The sequence below is a fragment of the Sturnira hondurensis genome, unplaced genomic scaffold, assembly GCF_014824575.4.
Source record: "Sturnira hondurensis isolate 20B ecotype Veracruz unplaced genomic scaffold, ASM1482457v3 Scaffold0024805, whole genome shotgun sequence".
Classification (NCBI taxonomy): Eukaryota; Metazoa; Chordata; class Mammalia; order Chiroptera; family Phyllostomidae; genus Sturnira; species Sturnira hondurensis.
This window is the reverse complement of record NW_028097436.1, coordinates 3,939,781-3,961,940: the sequence shown is the minus strand read 5'-3', so window position 1 is coordinate 3,961,940 and position 22,160 is coordinate 3,939,781. Positions and strand designations below refer to the sequence as shown.

The 22,160-nt window shown below is 33.1% G+C and overlaps 1 protein-coding gene across 5 annotated transcripts in view; it reads left to right on the top strand.

The window, feature by feature from the left end:
* The window catches only part of RB1CC1 (RB1 inducible coiled-coil 1), a 104,008-nt gene extending 85,184 nt beyond the window's left edge, over positions 1 to 18,824 (top strand). For 2 of the 5 annotated variants that reach the window (XM_037038659.1, XM_037038660.1), the window contains 6 exons: positions 8,273 to 8,327; positions 9,313 to 9,360; positions 11,322 to 11,380; positions 13,339 to 13,475; positions 16,601 to 16,671; positions 17,398 to 18,757. In XM_037038659.1, the coding sequence (XP_036894554.1) occupies positions 8,273 to 8,327; positions 9,313 to 9,360; positions 11,322 to 11,380; positions 13,339 to 13,475; positions 16,601 to 16,671; positions 17,398 to 17,475 (448 nt within the window). In that variant the 3' untranslated portion in view covers positions 17,476 to 18,757. Of the gene's footprint in view, positions 1 to 5,396; positions 5,862 to 8,272; positions 8,328 to 9,312; positions 9,361 to 11,321; positions 11,381 to 13,338; positions 13,476 to 16,600; positions 16,672 to 17,397 lie in introns of those variants that run through there. The other 3 variants (XM_037038663.1, XM_037038661.1, XM_037038664.1) reach the window with 3 other exon arrangements.
* The last annotated feature ends 3,336 nt before the right edge of the window (positions 18,825 to 22,160 follow it).

The window sequence follows — 22,160 nt, the reverse complement described above, 5'->3', positions numbered from 1 at the left end:
ACCATTATGGAAAACAATATGGGATTTTCTAAGAAAACTAAAAAAGAACATGCCTTTTGACCCAGCAATTCTACTGTTAGGAGTATATCCTAAGAACCCTGAAGCACCAATCCAAAAGAACCTATGCACACAATTTGTTCATAGCAGCAGAACTGACAATAGCCAAGAGTTGGAAGCAACCTAGATGCCCATAGGTAAATGAATGAATCAAAAAACTATGGTACATTTACACAATGGAATTCTATGCTGCAGAAAGGAAGAAGGAGCTCCTACCCTTTGCAACATCATGGATGAAACTGGAAAGCATTATGCTGAGTGAAATAAGCCAGGGGGTGAAAGACAAATACTATATGATCTCACCGTTAACAGGAATCTAAACAACAAAACAAACAAGAAAGCAAAATATTACCAAAGACGCTGAAATACAGAACAGGCTGACAGGGACCAGAGGGGAGAGTGGAGAGAATCACAGGGAAAAAGGGGAAGGATTCACATGAACAAGTATAAAGGACACATGGACAATAACTAAGGTGGGGGTGGAAATGGGAGGGAGGTGGGGAACACTGGGTGGGGTTGGGCAGGGCTGGGAATATAAGACAGAAAACTACTTGAACAAGAATTAAATTTAAAAAAAGTACCTATAAGTTTGTGAAATGAGTAGGATTATAACCAGAAGTATTGTTTTAAAAACTATAGAGAGTAAGATATAGTTTAATCTTACTTGTGAATTAGATGTGGAAGATTCTAGACAATTTTAGCATATTTAATAACAGAATATGAAAATGATATATTCAACATGACTCAAGAGTATTTTAGGAATACAATAATAATAGTTCAACATCAGAATCTCTCAGTGTAACTATATTCACTGAGAAGGTTTATATGGTCATCTTAGTAAACATAGAAATGGCAATTGATAAATATCAGTGCCCATTAATTAAAAATAACATTTTTAAGAAAACCTTGACAAATTAGGAATAGAGGAGAACTTTCTTAATTTGAGAGACAACATGTGAGAGTGAGACACTTATATATAGCAAGCATATTTAATGTTGAAATATTTATAAGCATTTTTCATAATTTAAGAAGAATGCATGAATGCTGTCACCATTACTGTTCAGCAAGACAATAAATAAACAATAAAAACTGGCAAGTGAAGTCTGAACTGTCATCATTGTATATAATATTCTTTGCAAACCACAAATACCTAACAAATTATTAGAACTAATAAGACTACCTTGGAATATAAGTGATTGATAGCAAAAAGGCAGTTTGTATATTTATTAGCAAAAGCTGATTTGAATATATGTAAAGATTCCAATAAGTATTTAGGGAAATGATTTGTTACCAGGAAATTTAACAAAATTGTACAGTACCCTTGTAGAGAAAAATGATAGAATTTTACAAAAAATTAGAGGGCTGACGGTTAAAGATAGATGAAAATACAGTGTTATAAAGATACCATTTCTCTTCAGTTTTACTCAGTTATTTAATCTTTACCCAATTAAAATTGCAACAGGATAAGTTAGGTAAAATTTGCTGTTGCATGCTAAAATTTATATAGAAAAATAAACATGCAAAAATAGTTGATAATATTTTCAAAAACTTAAATAGGATTCTACCCTGCTAGTCTTAAAACTATAAAGACAGTAATTCAACATATTGTTGGTAAAGTTACAAATAGATTATGAGAATTGGTAGTCTTAAAATAAACCCATGGGTATGTGAAAATTTTTCATTTTCAGTTTTGAAAAAGAAATGGGACGTTGGAATAATTTGTTAACCCATATTTGACATTACATTCCAAAATTACAGACATATTAAAGATTCAAAATTACTTTAACCTGTAGAATTTCTTAAAAAGAGAATATTCTGCATGTGTGGTAGCGAAGTATATGAAAAAGACTAATAAGTGTTATTATATTAAAATTTAAAATGAGCACTATGAAACATACCATAGAGCTCAAAAGGTAGGTGGTTAATGTTTGACAAATGAAAGATAAAATTACTAAACAATTAATGCCAATTTTTCACAGTATTTCAAAAAATTGAATACAGAGAACTCTTCCCAACATATTTTTTGAGGCTAGTGTTATGATGATACCAAAATCTAACAGATACATCTCAAGAAAAAAATAATCTCTCTGTTTCTCTCCCTCTAGAACACAAGGAATTTTTTTTTAATTCAATGGGTATGTTAGTTCCTTGGTTGTAATAGTATTAATGAGTGTATGCATATGCCCATAGTCATCAAGATGTATATATTGAATGTATGTAATTCTTTGCATATCAATTATACTTAAGTAGAACTTAAAAAAAAATAAATGCTTGGGTTAGTAATGCAAACATGGCCCATTCCTGAATCTTTGTTGCATGTGCTGGGTTCCTACTCATTTCAGCCTAATTTAGAAATCCAACTTAATTTTCTGTTTGTGTTTCTAAAGATGTTAAAACAAAACTATTCATTTTAGAAAAATTAAAAACAGATTAGCACAGTCATCTTTAAATTGATTCTCTAAATAAGCAACATCAAAATTACCATTTAGTTTTTTAGAAATTAAAATCTTGGGACCCATGTAGTGCTCCTGAATTAGAAACTCCACATCAATGAATTTATTTCAACTATGGTAAGAAAATATCTCTTATGACTTTGGATCCAGATATTCTCAACAACAACAAAAACAAACAAACTGAATCCATCAGTATACAGAAGGGATTCTTACTGTGTTTATATTAGGAACGCAAGTTTGGTTTAACACCTAAAAATCAATATGTATAATATACCATATCAGTATCAATAGATGAAGAGAAGGCATTTGATAAAATACAGCAGCCTTTCATTATATAAACATTCAACAAACTAGTAATTGGGAAAACTTCCTTATCCCAATAAAAGGCATAGATTAAAACTCACAACTAAGACCATATCCAAAGGTTAAAGATTGAATGCATTTTTTCTAAAATCAAGAAAGAGAAGATGGTCCACTCGTGCTACTGATCTTCAACATTGCACTGGAAGTTTATGAAGGGTGCTTAGGCAAGAGAAAGAACCTATTGGCATCAGGTTGTAAAGGCAGAAGTAAAACTCTCTATTTCATCTGTATCTCTCTTATTTAACATAATGTTTTATATGGACAGTTCTAAGGATTCCACTAAAAATCTATTAGAACTGATAAAGTAATTTAGTAAGGTTGCACAAGACCAGTAGATAAAAATCGATTGTCTAGCAACCTATCCAAAAATGAAATTAAAAAAACATTATTTTTATGACATCATCAGAAAGATAAAAATCAAAGATCAAGTCAGTTCTTTAATCACTGCAGATTATAAAACACCGTTAAAAGAAATTAAGACCTATAAAGACAACTTCATATTCGATTGGCAGATATAATCTTAAAGTGGCAGTACTCCCCAAATTGATCTTCAGATTCACCACAATTCCTGTTGAGATGCCCCCCCTTTTTTGCATAAATGGACAAGCTGATCATAAAAGTCATATGGAAATGCAGGAACCCAAAATAGCCAAAACAATCTTGAAAGTGAAGAGTTAAATTGGAAACAACATGCTGTAATTTTTTTGTTCTTCTTTTTAATTTTCAGAGAAGGGGGAAGGAATAGAGAAGGAGAGTGAGAGAAATATCGTTTGAATGACTCTCAGCGACCCCCAACCAGGGACCTGGCCTACAACCCAGGCATATGCCCTGACCAGGAGTTGAACTGGCGACTTTTCTGTTCATAGGCCAGTTCTTGGCCCACTGAGTCACACCAGCCAGGGCTGAAAACAACACGCTCTTTTTTCAAAAATTAATACAATGCTAAGACAGTGGTGCTAAACATATATGTATATCCATCAAGAAATATTCCCTTATATTTATTGTCAGTTGTACCCTCCTTGCATCCTTGCATTATTATAAGGGGGGCTAAGAAAATTCAGTGGGGAAAATAATATAGCTTTTTCAACAAATGATGCTGAGACATTGAACATACAAAAGAATTAACTGGAACTTAATTGGAGAATTAAACCTGCAGAAGAATTTAAAAACCCACATTATAGCTAATACCACAGAAATACAAAGAATTATAGGAAATGGCTATGAACGTTAAACTCTAACACAGTGGACAACTGAGAAGAAATGCATAAATTCCAGAAATATACAACCTTCCAAGACTGAATTATGAACAAAATCTGAACAAACCAATTACTAGTAAGGAGATTGGATCAGTAATCAAAAACTTCCCAGCAAAGACAAGTCCAGAACCAAATTACTTTATAGGTGAATTTTACTAAACATTTTTAAAGAACTAATCCCAAACTTCTGAAACGCTTCCAAAATGTAAAAGAGGAAGGAACACTACCAAACTCATTTTATGAGGCCAGCATTACCCTGATAGCAAAGCCTGATGAGAACACTATAAGAACAGAAAATTATAGGCCATTGTCCTTGATGAACATATGCAGAAATCCTCAACAAAATATTAGTAAACCAAATTAAATAATACATTAAAAGGATCATACACTATGATCAATTGGCATTTACTTCAGGGAATCAAGATGATTTAACATTCACAAATTAATATGATAAATCACATTAACAAAATGAAAGACAAATTATATAATCATCTCGGCAGATCCAGAAAGAAAGCACATGGCAAATTTTGACATCACCATAGTGTACTAGAAATTCTAACCACAGCAATTGGACAAGAGAAGGAAATGAAAGACATCCATACTGGAAAGAAAGAAGTGAACCAATTCTTTTGCTGATGTTATTACATTATATATAAACCCTTATGACTCTACGAAAAAGTAGTTAGAATTAGTAAATACTTTCAGTAATTTGTAGGATACTAATACTGGCTTGTAGGATACGAAATCAGTATACACAAATTAATTGTGTTTCTATTCACTAACAGCACACAATCAGAAAGAGAATTGAAGAAAACAATCCCATTTAGAATTGCATCAAAAAGAGTAAATTACTTGAGAATAAATTTAATGAGATAGAAGATCTATGCGCTGAAAGCCATAAGACATTGATGAGAGAAATCGAAGAATACACAAGTGAATGGAATGGTATCCTGTGTTCATGAGTTGGAAGAATTAACATAGTTGAAATGTCCATACTACCCAAAGTGATATATAGATTTAGTACATTCCCTATGAGAATTTCAATGGCATTTTTCATAGAGAAATAAAGCAATACCAAAACCCTGAATTGCTGAAACAGTCTTGTGTAAGAGTAAAGCTGGAGGCATCACACTTCCTGAATTCAGACTATATTACAGTATTGTAGTAATTAAGCAGTATTGTCATAAGAACAGACACATAGCTCAGTGGAACAGAATAGAGATCCCAAAAGTAAACTCTCACATATATGCTCGACTATATTTGACAGGGGAGCCAAGGGTACTCAATGAGGAGAAGAAAATTTCTTCAATAAACGATGTTGAGAAAATTGGACAGCCAGATGCACAAGAATGAAACTGGACCCATATCTTATACCACACATAAAAATCACCTCAAAATGGATTAATGACTTGAACATAATCCCTGAAACCATAAAATTTGCAGAAAATAAATGGGCAATCTTTTTGACATTGGTCTTGGCAGTGATTTAGGGGTGCAAGGTTTACACTAAAAGCAAAGGCAACAAAAACAAAACTAAAGTGAGACCATATCAAACCAAAAAGCTCCTGCACAGAAAATAAAAACACCAACAAAATGAAAAAGTCACCCTATGGAATGGGAGAAAATATTTACAAGTCTTGCATCTGATAAGTTGTTAATGTATACATCGAGGTCTGTCCAGAAGGTATCTAGCCATGTAATATGAAAAGTGGAGGCATTTATTGAAGAAGATACAACTTAAAAGAAAGATTGTACATAGGACAACAACGCCTCAGTCTCCTTCACAGTAGGCACTTTAGGACCTCACACGGTTCTCCCCATCACCATCAGTTGCCCTGTCATATTTTCCTGAATTTCATCAATGGTCTGAAATCTCTTCTTTTTCAAAGATTATGTTAGTTTTGAGGAAAGCCAGAGGACACAGGGCACCAAATCTGGATCATGGGAGTGCTGAGTTACCTGGGTGATTTGATGTTTCACAAAACTGCACGAGACATGATGCGTGAGCTGGCAGGTTGTCGTAATGAAGCTGCCAGTCACCGGTTTTCCATAGCTGGTGCCTTCTGAATCATCCAAATAGTTTATGTGGAGGAGTGATTAACCTTAATGGCGAAATTTGATGCAGATCCACTGCTCTATTCACTCAGTCATTTTGAATATGACGGCCACACAGTACACAAGCTCAGTCAACAGTGTCTACTGTCCCCACTGACCAGTATGGTGAAGTCTTCATTGTTCACATATGCACATTCCAGTCCACTCTCCTTGGCTGCCAGGTTACGTTGATGTTGCACAAACTATTCTCGTTATATTAACAGTGGTTGGACTTTTTCTGGACAGAGCTCATAATATTAATCGCCTCAAAACTATTATCAAAAAGCAAGAGGTAATGAATCAAATCAAAACCATAATATCACCTCACTTCTGTTGGAATGGCTGTTATCAAAAAGACAAATGATAACAAATGCTGGTGAATTTCTGGGAAAAAAGGGAACCCTAGTGGGAGGAATGTAAATGGTACAAGCACTATGGAGAGCAGTATGGAGTTTCCTTGAGAAATTAAAATTACTGTTTGATCCAGCAATTTCATCTCTGGGTGTATGTCCAAAGGAAATGAAGCCATTACCTCAAGGGATCGAAATGCACATCAGTGCAGAATTACTCACAATATCCAAGATATGGAAACATACTAAGTGTTGATGAATAGAGTAAGAACATGGTGAAAATAGCCCTGGCCGGGTACCTCAGTTGGTTAGAGCATTGTCCAGTACACCAAAGTTGCAGGTTTGATTCCCGGTCAGGGCACATACACAAATCAACCAATCAATGCATAAATAGTTGGAATAACAAATTGATGTTTGTCTCTTTCAAATTAATAAATTTTAAAATGGTGGAAAAATATACATGGGACTACTATATGAAGAAGGAAATTGGGTTTTTTTGCAACAGTGTGGCTTAACCTGGAGGGCACCATTTATGCCAAACAAGTCAGAGACAAATACGGCATGGTGTCCCTTTTTGTATATGGAATTAAAAAAAAAATCAAGTCTCAAAGAAACACTAGAAAAGTTGTTGCTAGGAGGTGGGGGGATAGGGAGAGATTGCTAAAAGGGTACACATTTTCAGTTACAGAATTAATAAGGTCTGAAAATCTAATATACAATAAGGTGATAGGAGATAACACTGCATGTACAGGTGAAAATTGGTAAGAGTAGAATTTCAATGTCATCTCCTCTTTCCCTCTAAAAGGTAAGTGATACATATGTTAAATAACTCAAAGCAAAGACTCCTTTCACAGTGTGTATACATACCAAATCATCAAGTTGTGCACATTAAACATCTTACAGTTTGAGCGTGGGCCTGCAAGCCACACGATGGCGGTTCGATTCCCAGTCAGGGCACATGCCTGGGTTGCAGGCCAGTTCCTGGCAGGAGACCCACAAGAGGCAACCATACATTGATATTTTTCTCCCTCTCTCCTTCCCTCTCCCTCTAAAGATAAATAAATAAAATCTTTAAAAAAAATAAACATCTTACAGTTTTATTTGTCAATTTTGCATCAATGAAAATTAAAAGCCTACAGATTTTTTTCTTTTCTAATTAGTTTTTAAATATGTTAATGTGATGGGGAAATTCACATATGGCATATCGAATACCACATTGTAGCCACTTAGTAATACTTTTGAAGTGTTTATTGAGATTTGATTTATTTTTATATACTGAAATTATGAGTTCTGTAAGCTCACTTGGGTATGGGGCATTTTGTTTTGTTTTTAATCAGAATGGTAAAGCCACCCAAGAACTACCTGTTTATTCTTAACATGTATTCATCCACACATAGGATGAAGAGGGAAGAAAAAAAATACTTGACATTTAAAAGACATTACCCTAGAAAAAGGTATAGGCAAACATTTTGTTTATAAATAATTTTAAAAGTTTTATAGGTCTAAGTTCAGGAGATACCCTAGACCTCTGGTATCAAGAAACGTACCCTAACTTAAAAGGAAGGCTTTTAAAAATTTGGTACAATCACTTAAATTTTTAAGTATGTTGTAGTAATAGTTAAATTTCTAAAATCCTTTTGAAGAATTTAAAAAGTGCAGAATTTTAAGACTTAAACTAAAATAATTAATTTTCTCTTAGAGAAAACATCCCTATGCTATCTGAAGAAAAACAGAGGATAATGCTGTTAGAACGAGTAAGTGAATTGTTTTCTTTAATTGCAGTATTTAATAGGTTCACTCTGATGGGTGCAGTTAAATAAATTTTATGCTGAAAACCTACTCTATTTATGTTTATAGTTATTATTGTTTATTTTTGTGGTTAATATTTTGAGAAGTGGCTAACAATTGGTAATATTAAGCCTCTTATTTGTCATATCGTTCCAATAAATGCACTTTATTACAGGGAAAGGTTAGTGGTCTTTATAAAATAAATATATGCAGTAATAGTATTTTTCATTAGTTCAGAATTCATTAAAACATTGTAAGTATGAATTTTACATATTTCAAAACCAAAGCATTAAATTGGGCAAAAATAGAATATGTGAATGATGAAGAAAAGTTACGTTTTTTATAGAGATTAATTGAAATGACATGAAAAAATTGTCAATAAGTTGTTTCCTCCCAAATTGTACTAGCAGATAATGTCATTTTGATATAAATTCAACATAGTTTTGTTTATAGACCACTTCTCCTCCTTAGGTTTTTAAGATTTTTCAGAAAAAAATATTTTTTTCTCTTTTGCTCTGTACAAGCAAGCTTATGAGTCTAGTCAAAATTGTACCACTTTGTGTTCTAGCATGCATTTTTTGTTATTAAAAGATTGTATGATCACTTCCATTAGAGTCAACTGGGATATATGCATATCCCTCCTTTAAGGCCAGACCTACTAGCAGAGTTTTGGGGATAGATCTCAGATATTTATTGCATACTTAAATATTTTACAAGTGATATGATTTTAATGCGTACTAAGCTTTGAGAATCCTTGGCTTAGGTAAATATGCTAAAAATTATTCCTATTATCCTTTAAGCCAGTTAATAATTAAAACAGTGGGAAAGGTTCTACAAAAACATATATCCCACTAGCCTTTTGAACCTGAAGAAAATTTTGACAATCATTATGTTTAGACTTTAGTAGGTACAAGAATAAACCACAGGTCTGGTTTTTTTCTTCCCCTGCAGACACTGCAATTAAAAGAAGAAGAAAACAAGAGGTTAAATCAAAGGCTGGTAAGTTTTTTCTTGCCCAGTTGATCTTAACATTTTAAAAAAAAATTATTGTATTTCATCATGAAGATCTACTGTCAAAAGTATGATTTGATTAATTCATTTCCAGTAGTTTTCATTGAGCCATGTTGGTCATCAACCAGAGATTCTTGCCATCTGTGACCATATACCTGACCAATACAATAATCTTAAAAGCAGTGAACAAGTCAAGACAGTTTTTATCATTTTTTAAAGATTTTATCTATTTGTTTTTAGAGAGAGTGGAAGGGAGGGAGAAAGAAGGGAGAGAAATACCAGTGTTCGAGAGAGACATAGATTGATTGCCTCTCACAGGCCCCCAACCAGTGACCTGGCCTGTAACCCAGGCATGTGCCTGACTGGGTATCGAACTGGAGACTTTTTAGTTTGCTGGATGACGCCTATCCTGCTGAGCCACACTGGTCAGGGTTTTTGTTTTTGTTTTGTTTTTTAATAAGCTATAATCTCTAGAACTTTATGCTTTATAATTAAGTATTTGTAACATCAATTAGGATTCCCAAGTCAGTAAATAAGTTAAAGCCACTCTTTTGAAGATTGGCACATTTACTCAAGTGTGCATAAGTAATGTATTACATCCATTCACGAGTCTTTTTTTTTTTTAACTGAAAGTGATTGAGCGTGACACCTTGCATGAAGTACTCTTTATGGTCTGCTAAATTACCTTGGTTTTATTCTAGCTGTGTATTTAACCAAGTACTTGAATAGTCATTTCTAGTCAATATTATATGTTTTAATGAAGCAATTACTTTATTTTTTAAATTCTAATAATTACTGTTTACATGGAAATAGTCACTGTTTTAAGGCCTGTCTTACAGGGAAACACATGCTTTCTTTTGTATGTCCTTAACTTGAACAGCAAAAAGCACATATTAATACTATAGTGATTAGATTGTCAGTCATTAACTTATTGCTATAATAATTTTAAGACTATTCGATATTTTTGTAAATGGAGACAACTGTTTTTCAAAAAGACTTGCCTATTCCAGACATCGCTCAGCATTGGTTTTTTTGCAGTATTCCCATAGAATATAAGCTCTTTTGGCAAGGGTTTTAGTTTGTTTTATTCACTGCTGTATTCTTAACACCTAGAATAGTAACAGTCTCCAGTACATGCTTGGGAAATGTTTATGAATGACAGAATCTTGCCCTTCAGGTCCAGAGAGTGTCACACTCCCACCCAGAATTTCTAAATGGAAATTGTACTTTCATATCAATTACAGCTCTCTTCACAGTGTTTCCTCATATCTAAGCCTTTATTTTAATAAATTTATGAAAAACATCTTTCAAAAAATCTAAACAAAGTTGAATATGTCTGAAAAATGGATGCTCAAACTTGTGTTCACTGGCAGTATATAGAGCAGTTGGCTGATTTTGATACTCAGTTGCTATACACGTTTAGGCCTTTCTATTCATTATTTGTTGTAGTTCTTTTTCTTTATCTTTTGATTTTAAACTCTGAGACCCTGCATTGTTCCAGATAGAGTTCAAAGGTAAATGGAAGAAATTCTGAACATCAAAATTAGACTTAATAAACAAAGATAAATCCATTTCTTTTTCATCAATTTGTACAATTAGGCCTTGGGCCCACTGTGCATAGGAAGTATACATGTCAGTCTTTTTCCCTGTGAAATTTTTAATGTTGGATATGAAATTTTTAATGTTGGATACATAAAATGTAATTTGATATTATTTTTAATCCATGCAAATTTAATTCAAAAGTAACATAAAGTAAAAATGTAGGTAAATTTGTCCACTGAAAGAATTGTTGAAGGAAAAGAATTATATCAATCAACCATATAAATTTAGACTCTTAAAAACAAGGATGGAGATGTTAATGTGTGAATATTGAGCAGAATTTTTGCCGTAAGAACCTAATTAGTGTCATACTTTAATTGTATAACCTTTATGAACTGTTTTTTTTTAAGATGTCTCAGAGCATGTCTTCAGTATCCTCAAGGCATTCTGAAAAGATAGCTATTAGAGAGTAAGTATTTTATTTATATTTTGTGCAAAAATTTTTGCTCAACTGGATAATAATGAATTGCTAATGAAAACATATTTCAGTGCCTTTAATTCTTCAGATCCAGGTTCACTGAGGTGAGTATTTAGTATTCACTGGTAGTAAAAAAGTTGATTTAAAAGCAAAGTTTTTTTAGATTATTATTTCTGATAATATTAGGATTGCATTAGAAATATTTCCTGTTAACAGCTTTAATTATCATATGAATAAATATTTCTGAAGGTTTTTTCTTCTGGTTCACTTTTCAGTTGGTGCCACCTGTTTCAAATCCCACTTGTCTCCTTAGTTTTTCTGAATTTGAGATTGGAGAGTCTTAGCTTTTTAAGTTACAGTGTGTTATCATTTTCATTTTTCAGACTTAGTTTTATTGCGATGCTAAAAATTTATAATACACTGTTAAGTATCAAATAATAGTATTTCTGGACCAAATTATCCCATATTAGTATATTGGATTTTGGTGTGGGCTGTTTAAAAAAGGATGGTCTCTGGAATAACAAAGGCATTTTTAGCAGCTCATGAATACTGGTCAGTTTTCTATACCTGTCAGGACTGATACAAAAATCGGTAAACAGGCCCTAACCAGGTGATGGCTCAGTTGGTTGGAGTGTCATTCGGTGCACCAAAGGGTTGCAGGTTCCGTCCCTGGTTAGGGCATTTATGGGAAGCAACCGATTGATGTTTCTCTAGCTCTAGTTCTAGCTCTAGCTGTAGCTCTAGCTCTATCTCCCCCCTCTTCTCTCCTTTAAAAATAAAATCAATAAACATATCTTCAGGTGAGGCTTTAAAAAAATCAGTAAACTAAATATTCTTAAAAGACCCTTTACTTTGTCTACAGTAGATTTGTTGACCAAATTTTTGGTTGTCAAATATTAGTGGTTACTGACCTTTAAATAAATATTAGAATTTTATCTTTTTCTCAGTGACTTGAAAGGGTGCTATTTGACTTGACCTACCAGCTCTATGTCAAATCAAATCAATTTATGGTCTTTCAAAGATTAGAGAGAGAAGAACTTTTAAAAAAGAAAGAAGAAAGTTCCTCAGAGAGGCCGTATCTACTTTTTTTTTTTAAGTTACCTTTTGGTGTTTAGCCAAAGCAGTTCCTTCACATATTGTTAGGTAGGCAACAGGTATTTGCAGAGTAAACAATTAGTGAATAAAACACTTTCATCATTTAAAAGCTTCTCCGGAGATTTCAACGGTTTATTAGGTGTAAGACTTAATAAATTAAAACACTTTGATAACCAAGGAATCAGAGAATAACTTTCAAGGACTATTGATACTTTGAACTTTTTTTTTTTGAAAGACTTAACAGACACCACTTTTAAAGTATGTTGACTGTGGTACCATTTCTTTTCTTGCTCCCTTCTTTCAGGCCTTCACTTTAAATTAGTAATTCCCTTGTTTAAAGCTAATTAACAACATGAACCTAGCTCATTAGCTTTTCTTTCAAATTGAAGAGCACTGTACTTGGAGACTGTAGAAATAGCATATATTAATTTCTTTGCCACTACAACTATAGATGTTTGCTCCCTCTGAATTTGTGTTTCTTATTGTAAAATAAGAGGTTAGGATAAGTATCTTCTTTATATGACTACATGAGCTATAGTGGAGTTATTTTTTTCTCCTCTCCTTTTTTTGTGTTCTTTAAACAGTAGATAGTATTACAAATTTTATTTTTAAAAATGCTTTAGGTCTCTTACATTCACTGACATTATTCTCTGAATATCTTCTATGCATGACCAGCATACTCATTAGGAGCTGGGTGGAGTCAAAAAGTTATATATCATATAAATGTGAAAATGAATATTGTATTGATGATATTTAAATATATATAGTTGAACATTGCAGAATATATACTTAAAATCTTTAGGATAGAGTGGTAGTAACTTTTTAGGGCAGTAAAATAATATTTCTTCATTCAGTTTTCAGGTGGGAGATTTGGTACTCATCATCCTAGATGAACGCCACGACAATTATGTATTATTTACTGTTAGTCCAACCTTATATTTTCTGCATTCAGAGTCTCTGCCTGCGCTGGATCTCAAACCAGGTGAGGGTGGTAAGTGTCACATCCATAACTAAAATAATAAGGCTGAAGTAAAAAGAATATTTTAACTGTTTTCTCCCTGCCTAAATCCATCAGAATTAAATACCTAAGAGGGAACTCTGTTTAATCTGTTTGTTTTAAATATCTGCAGTATCCAGAGTTTCTTTCTGGATTCTATTGACAATTTCAAATCAATGTAATTTAATAGGGTTGGGCAAAATATCTCATATCCTAGCAATAGCAGAATTGAATTGCCACAGTTCTTCTGTAAATGCAGCCTATTTAAGCTTACATGCTTATTTGTTTATAACATTACCTTTTTATGGCAAATTAAAATGTTTTTCTGTCTTATTTATCATCAGGTATTTCTACTTTATTTTTTATTAAGTTTGTCAATACTTAAACATTTGAAAAAGGCCACATAAGCTTTGTTAAAATATTCTAAATTATAGTATATATTATGTGTTACTTAAAAATATCTGCCAATTTTAAATAATTTGCAGTTGTGCCAAAAGCTTTATTAATTATGGATGCATCTATGGACAAGTGGGTCTAAAGTACTGAACTGTTTTCAGCAATCAGGTATAAATCTTCCAAAATGATTTCTAGACTAATGTATAGTCCAGCCTAAAACCAGGCTCAAATTGAGCAGCTCTTTGCTGCCACAACCTGTTCCACCCCCCACCTTTACCCAGTGCCTCTTTTGCTTCCTCAAAATAAGAGAAAGAAGATGAAGGGGCCAGGGTCATTTTTCCAGTGACCTGCTCTCAGTATTTAGAAACAAGGTTTTTTGCCAGCCCAATATAGTTACCAGCCCATTTGGAGAGGGAAAAAAATATACATATGTCCTGCTTTTCTCCCTCACATGTTGCTTTTTTTTTAATGATGTATGATAACTTGTCTTCAGGTCTAGCACCTTCTATTCCCAGTCCTAGTACAGGATTTTGTTCTACTTGTAGAAACCATTCTTTTTCTGTCTGGCATCCTACTGCTTGGCTTCATTTCTCTTCCTGTCTATTCCTGTTCTCTCATTTGTTTATATTTGAATTTTTTCTGTCCCCTAGAGTGAAAGAATATAAAATTTAAGATGAAACTGTGTTAGGACAAAGTTTTCACATTCTGCAGTAGTTCTGCCTGTGTTTATAATTGATTGTTTCTGAATATACACTCATTAGTGGACCATGATTTTTATATTTTAAAGGCCTGTGGGAAAATGTTAACTATTTAGAAGGAAAGTTTTTCAGTGTTGGGCTCATGGAACAGTGGTTAAGTAATCATTCGATGAACAGTAGCCTCAGGTAGGCTGGGTCTCTCTTCATCTTCATCCCCTCCTGGTCCCAGAGATAGACCATGTAATTAGGTTGGAGTGGGCGCATAGAGGTGTAAACAGTACTAGAACAACAGTGGTGGGGAAGGGATCCTCTCTCTATTTCCTGTTACTATTCAGGTTTTTTTCATTACTTTGAAGAATTCCAAAAGAACAGAGTTGATACCCTGGATACTTCATCTAAATAGAGAAGCAAGAATATATGTTTGTTTAGATTGCTGTTCCTATTTGGAATGATAACCTGGTCAAATACCAATTCCTTAAGTAGTCCAGTGTCTCATGATTGCTCTGTTGTAGCTGTTGGTGATGGTTACTTTTTTCTGTGACTGTTTTTTTTTTTTTGTGGGTTGTTTTTTGCATTTGTTTAAACTCTTTACTTGAAAATGATTTTTAAATTTACCAGAAAAGTATAGCATAATAAGTATAGTCCATAAACCTCATATACATTTACCCATGTTCACCTTCTGTTAACATTTTCCCCCATTTCTGTTATCTCTTTACGTATATGTCTAAATGTAAAAATACATAAATATATGTATTGTGTGCACATTTAGGCTGTTACATATTATGGTCCTTTATCTTTAAAATTTTCAGTGTGCATATCCTAAGAATAGGGTGTGTTGAAATTTCAGAAACACTCACTATATACAAACTCTTAGAGATTCACAGTACACATCATCTTTTGAAAGGCTCTCACAAGTCTTGCAGAAAATAACTTATTTAACAATCTTAATTTATCATGGAACTCTATATCCTCCCTAACCACCACCCCCCCTACTTTTTTTTAGGAATACAGTGCAGGGGATACCAATTGGGGTAATGCTACCTTACCCCTGTACTATTGCCCTGGGGATGGGTGGATTACTAGAGTGTTTTAATGCCTGAAACAGTGGAACTCATTATTCCTTGTACATGAAACATAAGCATTTCATTTTAGAATGCCCCAGGGGCTTCTAACTATCATGCAATAGTCTCTATGTATGTATATTTCATTTGTATTTATCAATTTTGCCTACTCTTAGGAATCTCAAAGGCTTTAGCCTGAACAGGTAATTTATTGGCCAAAGTACTTTTTAAGTCAACTTTTTCTGACAGTTTATGATGAATTTAAAGAGAATGAGTATTTCTGTCTTCTTAATTTGTCACAGTTGGGTTTATAAGGACTAGCTTTTTTTCATCTCATCTCCTCCCACATCTCCCCTTCACTCAAGTACTAGTCTTCTAGACTTGCTTTGCTGCTTTACCACTTATTTATTTTGCTTAAATAAAGCAAAATTTATGACTGACTGTGTTCACACAGACCTGCCTGCCAAACACTGGGAAGTACAGATATGTGAAGGGTGCAGTTCCTGCCCTCCAGCACCAGTATTAAAAGCACTGCCTCAAAAAGCAGTGCCTTTCTTTGAACCTAGAAAATAAATTTTGTCTATGTAATTTTGCTTGCAGAACGGGAAAGGTCATCTTTGTTGGTGCTCTCAGTAGATGGCACTGTTGAGCTAATTTAGAATTTCTACATTTATTTGTGTATGATTTTTACTTAGAGTATTTGTATTTAATTTTGTTTGTTCTCTGATTTGAGTTACCGCCAACATTTAATGAGTAAACGAATCCAACATTAGTGGTTTAAAAATAGAATGACTTCAGTGTTGTTTTTTAAATTGTTACATATTTTTTTGTGATTTCAGCAATTTTAAAAGTCTTACACATTCTCTCACTCCTGGTAATGCATTAGTCTCTTTTGATTCCTGCAGTTATATATTTATGATGATTATACTGTACTTTTCAAAAAAATAATAATTTCATTCAATAGCTTCAGGTGCATCTAGAAGACCTTGGGTTCTTGGAAAAGTAATGGAAAAGGAATACTGTCAAGCCAAAAAGGTAAAAAATGTACCATATGTGATAAACCTAGGGATTATGTGGAAAATTCTTACACTACTTTATATAGAAATCTTTAATAGTGCTGTCCCTAATCTTTTTGCTTACTTAAGTTAGACCTTGCATTTAATGAGTGTGAATTTGAACCAGTAATTTTATAAGTATATATGTTTTTTATCTTTAGATAGTAGAGGTAGATTACCAATAATTCATCAGTTTATATAGGAAAACAACTACAAGTTTCTGTTCTATGACTATTTGTATTAGTGTTTTGCCAAAAAAGAATGCAACCTGTTGATTAAAAGTGAATAGCATTGATATTTTATTTTCATATGCTACCCCCACTGAAGTAAAATACTTGATAGCTAAAAATACACCTGACTGTAACGTCAGCAATACCAGTGCTGACATTACAATCAGTGAAATCCGGTGAACATTTTTTCTAACTCATTGTAATTTGGGGCCCCTCTGTTCCAAAACTCTAATGGAACTTAAACTGTGTGGTATTGAGGTTTCTTTGATACTTTAAAATAATGACTTACGGCTCACTTTGTACTGTATTCTTTGTCCTGTATTCTTCTATCAGTGTAAGTGGCTCAATATATTTTTATCTGCTTAGAAGTAGACCTTGTATAGCTTCACAAAGAACCTCCGTCCCAACCTCAGCACTCTAGAATTGAGTAGTATGATAACATTGTACCTGTGTAATTTGATTTCTTTCCTTCCTAGGCACAAAACAGATTTAAAGTTCCTTTGGGGACAAAATTTTACAGAGTGAAAGCTGTGTCATGGAATAAGAAAGTATAACTTATGGAAGAAAGTTACATTTTCCTGATATGTCCTACAGTGTTCGTTCATCACTCCAAAAACAGCAAAAAGGCCGTCTTTTTATACAAAAGTCAACATGACAGTATGCTTCATTGGTGTACATCATTTACTTTTTAACTGGCGACACTTTAGGAACAGTAAATTCATCCAGAGCCTTGGCTGAAATAAAATGGTTTTGTTTTTGTTTTTACCCACATAACTAGAAGTGCGGACCAAACTAGTTCATTTTCTCAAAGGGCGTACCTTGTGCATTGTGGCTTATGATTAGCCATATTAATTGCCTGATACATATACATTAGCTTGAGCTTAGATGTTAAATGTTAGTTATTACCAGCATTTGTCCTTTTGTGAAATCAATATCAAAAAACTTGCACTCTTTAACACATTCTTTATAAACTGTATAAGTGCTTCAAAACTAAAGAAAGAGGAGTGTTACTGCATGCAGATAATCATAACTTTGAGTTTGCCTCTGTAGATTACTAAAACAAATTGTTTCATTTATTTTTTTAAATGCCCTTTGATGTTTCAAAACAAAAAGAAACTAATTTGATTGATTGATTTTTAAGATCAGCCATAATTAGCAGTCTTTAAAAGCACTTTTGACAGATTGGTCATCTGGGTTCTAAAGGGGAGAGTGTGCTATTGACATTTTCAAATGCAGCACTGAAGCCTTCCCAACATCTTTATTATTCTGTTTGGAATAATTCTATTGATGGAATTAAAATTCATGATTTAGTTTCAGGAAAAAAAATTCATTGTATATTAACCATTTAGAGGTCATTTAAATAACAAAATATTGTAAAAGACATGTAGAATTTTAAAACAATAAAGATTTGAACCTGTATATGTGTGTGCCTTTTAAGACGGATACATTTTTAATATATTTGAGTGATTGCTGGGATATGGGGAAAACTTGTTCTGTATTATATAAAAAAACATGTTTATTACAAAAATGTTCTTTAACTATATACTATGTAACAGGGTAAAACAGTGTTATGTAGAATAGAATTGTGTAAACTAGATCTTCAGACATATTGCTGTGGAGCAAAAGTATTTAAATTAGTTGAATTGGATGAGGTTTGTTGCTAGAGAACAATAAAATGATTTTTTTCCAGAAAATATTTAATTTCTTCATAAAAATAAGTTAAATATTTTTTTAAATATGTATGTCTAAATAGTACAGAAAATGGAATAAACACCATAGTGTATAGAAAACTTGAATTCGACAGCATATTAATGAATAAATGAACAAATGACTTCACATGTTTCTATTTAATCCTTCCATGACATCTTAATGCAAAGAATACCAAAGCAATAAATTACTTTATATACACAGTGGGGTTTTTTTGTTGTTTTAAGCAGATTTGATTGGTTCTAAATGAATCTGCCAGGTGGGCCATGTTTACTTAATCAGTGCCCTTCAAAATTAGTGTGTGGTCATTGTTGATTTGTAGTGGGCTGACACATGACATCAAATTCATTGTCTCAATGTTGCTCTTTAATTCTGTTGCTTATAGTTTTTCTTATATCTGTCTTGTCAGTGTTCATATATGTGTTCATAAAGCAAAAAGGAAATGCAATCTTCTTTGTTAAAAAGAAGAAGAAATATGAAACCTGGCCTTGGCTGAGTAGCTCTGTTAAGTAAGAGTGTCATCCCAATACGCCAAGGTGTTTTGTTTTGGGTTTGATTCCCCATCAGGGCACATACAAAAATCAACCAATTAATGCATAAATAAGTGAAAAAACAAATCAGTGCTTCTCTTTCCCCAATCCCCCTCTCTACAATCAATCAATAAAAAGAAATTAAAAAGAAAAATGAAACCTGAAAATAAAAACTCACCCATTATATTCTGACCTTTGGGGAGTTAAGGAAAGTGTACTGTGAGCTTTGGTATCACAATGCTTGCATTCCAGGTCTAGATATAACTTTGGGCAAGTTGCATAAACTCTGAACCCAGTTTTCTCATGTATAAAATGGTATAATAATAGGGCCAAACTCATAGGGTTATTTTAGAGATTAAGTGATAAAAATTATAAAGCTAAAGTGATTTGAACAATTTCAAAAAAACATTAAATACTCAGTAAACATTTGCTCTTGTGAACATTTTAAAAACCTGTGAATTCACTATTCAAGTTCTAATATAGCTTTCTTTATTATAAGAATGAATATTTAAATGTTTCACTTCAAGTAAACTTTTAGGTATATCTGAATTGTGTGAATAGTTATATTTATTTTGGCAAGGATACCTGGATATACTAAGAAGAGAATGAACAAAACAACATTTAAATTTTAAATTTTTATTTATTTTAAAAATTATCAACAAAAAAATATTAGTATGTCCTTGAGCCCCTGTTGTATTTCCTAGTTTTGCCACCTAGACGTGGTTTTTACTTTTCCACCCATCTTTATCTTATGTTCCAAATTATATGCCTAGACTGCTGTTTCTTGGTGAGTCAATTTATGTTCCTGATGATAGGAAGATTTAATTATTTCTTCAGCATTTTCTCTGCTTTTGTTTGGTTCATTAGCATTTACTGTCTTGTCTATTGAGCGAAGTCCTGAACTATGAATACATTTCTTTTCTTGTACCCTTCAAAGTCTTTATTTGAAGATTTTTCTGGTGTGTCCTATTGTATAATTACCTTAGTTTTAATCTTTTCAAATGTTTCTTCACATTTCATTATATGAAGTCAAATTTTTCTGAGACTTCATCTTGGAAACAGCTGATCTGCTTCAAAGTGATCTGGTTGCTCTCTAAGCCTAATATACTGTATTCTACGAATATGAAGTAACGTTAACATTTTTTGTTAGAAAGCCATTGTTTCTTGGGCTCTCTTGCTGGAGCTTATGATTAAGTTACTTTCTAGGAAAGAAACATTAGGAAAAATTTTTTTCTGAATTTGCAAATGGGCTCACACTTGACAGGTTAACTGGATATGGAATTTTTCGGAAATTTTCTCCATTGTTTTTTGCTTTTCAAGTTGTTGTGAAAACTAATGCCATTCCATTTGTGTTCTGTTATAGATTATATATATTTTTACCCTGTTTGAAGAGCTTTTTAGACCCAGAACTGTAAAATGGTATGATAATGTCTTACAGTTTCCAATCTCCTTTCTTGCTGTTAATCAGTGAATCTTTTCAATTTAAGGGTTCATGTCCTCCTACACCACCCAGGAGGAGGTTTTACATTTTTTGTTTACTCTTCAAATGTTTGCTAAACCTTTTAGATCTCTCTTTTCTGTATATTTTGCTTTCCTATTTTCTAGCTGAGTGAGACTTTAATCTTTTCTGAGAGTTTTCTTACTGTTTCCTTTAAACCATGTCATTGAATTTTTATGTTGGCAGTTATGGTTTTAACTTCCAAGAGTGCTGGTTACTTTTCGTGATAGGATCCATTATCTTATCCCATCTCTCTGAAAATACAAATACTTTTTCTGTAGTTTTATTTCCTCTATTGTCTCCAAGAAATTTTTCTTACATTATTTTTGTATCAAATATGTATGCTTATTTTTAACCTACTTTTTAATTTAAAGATATCACAAACATTTCTTTATGTTACATGCTTTTAAATATCTGCATAACAGTAAGATATTCCATCATATGAATGCATCATAGTGTTTTTTTAAGTTAATTGTTAACACTAGTACAGATAACCCCATTTTCTGCCCCCCTCGCCCACCCAGTCCTCACACCCTTTGGCCATCACCACACTGTTGTCTGTGTGTCATGCATGTATGTTCTGTGGCTAATCCCTTCACCGTTTTTCATCCAGTGCCATCCCACTATTTTGTTTTTATTATTTCATATAGGAAGTATTCCTGAATACCTGGTGTTCTTTGTTTATCCCCTCAGATTCAAGAGTATAGCATTAAAAAGGTGATGGGCAGCTTTGTCTTAAAATCCTTCCATTCAACTCTATCTGGAAAATAGAAAAAAATTTTTTAAACTTTATGAAATCTTAGAAGCCATCTGGCCCACTCCATTTTTGTTTTTGTTTTAGGTTGTTTTTTTTTTTTTTTTTTAAGTGAACGATCGCAGTACTTTGAATGGATATATATGCTGAATGTTCATAGTCCATATGAATTTCAGGATTGACTTTTCCACTTTAGTCTTCCAGTTTATAAGCATGATATCTTTCCATTTATTTATATCCTCTTTAATTTCCTTCAGAAATGTTCTGTAGTCTTCAATAAAAGTGAAAATGAGCATCCTTGTGTTGTTTCTGCTCTTGGAGGAGAAACCCTTTCAGTTGTTCATATGGTACGTAACAGTGGGTTTTTCACATGGCCTAGTTCCTTTCAAATTCTAGATTGTTGGGTGTTGACTTTTGTGATTGCTGAATTGGTGGCCAAAATGTTTTTCTGCATATGTGTTTAACAAAGTACAGTCGCCTTAAAAATTATGTGGGTTTCATACAAAACTCTTTGGAGTTCTCTGCATGCTCTAAAAGGTAAGTCAGAATTACAGACCTGTCTGAAATGGTATAGAGCTGTGGGAAAACACTTCGGATTGTTAAGAAATACTTTGTCTAGCTAAGAGAGTTTACCAGGCACCACCTTAAATCTGAAGCCTTAAATTAGGGCAAAGTCAACTTTGATTTGATCATGACCCTGAAGCCATTTCATTGAGAATCTTCAGCTTGTTGGAGGTACTGGGCCAACCC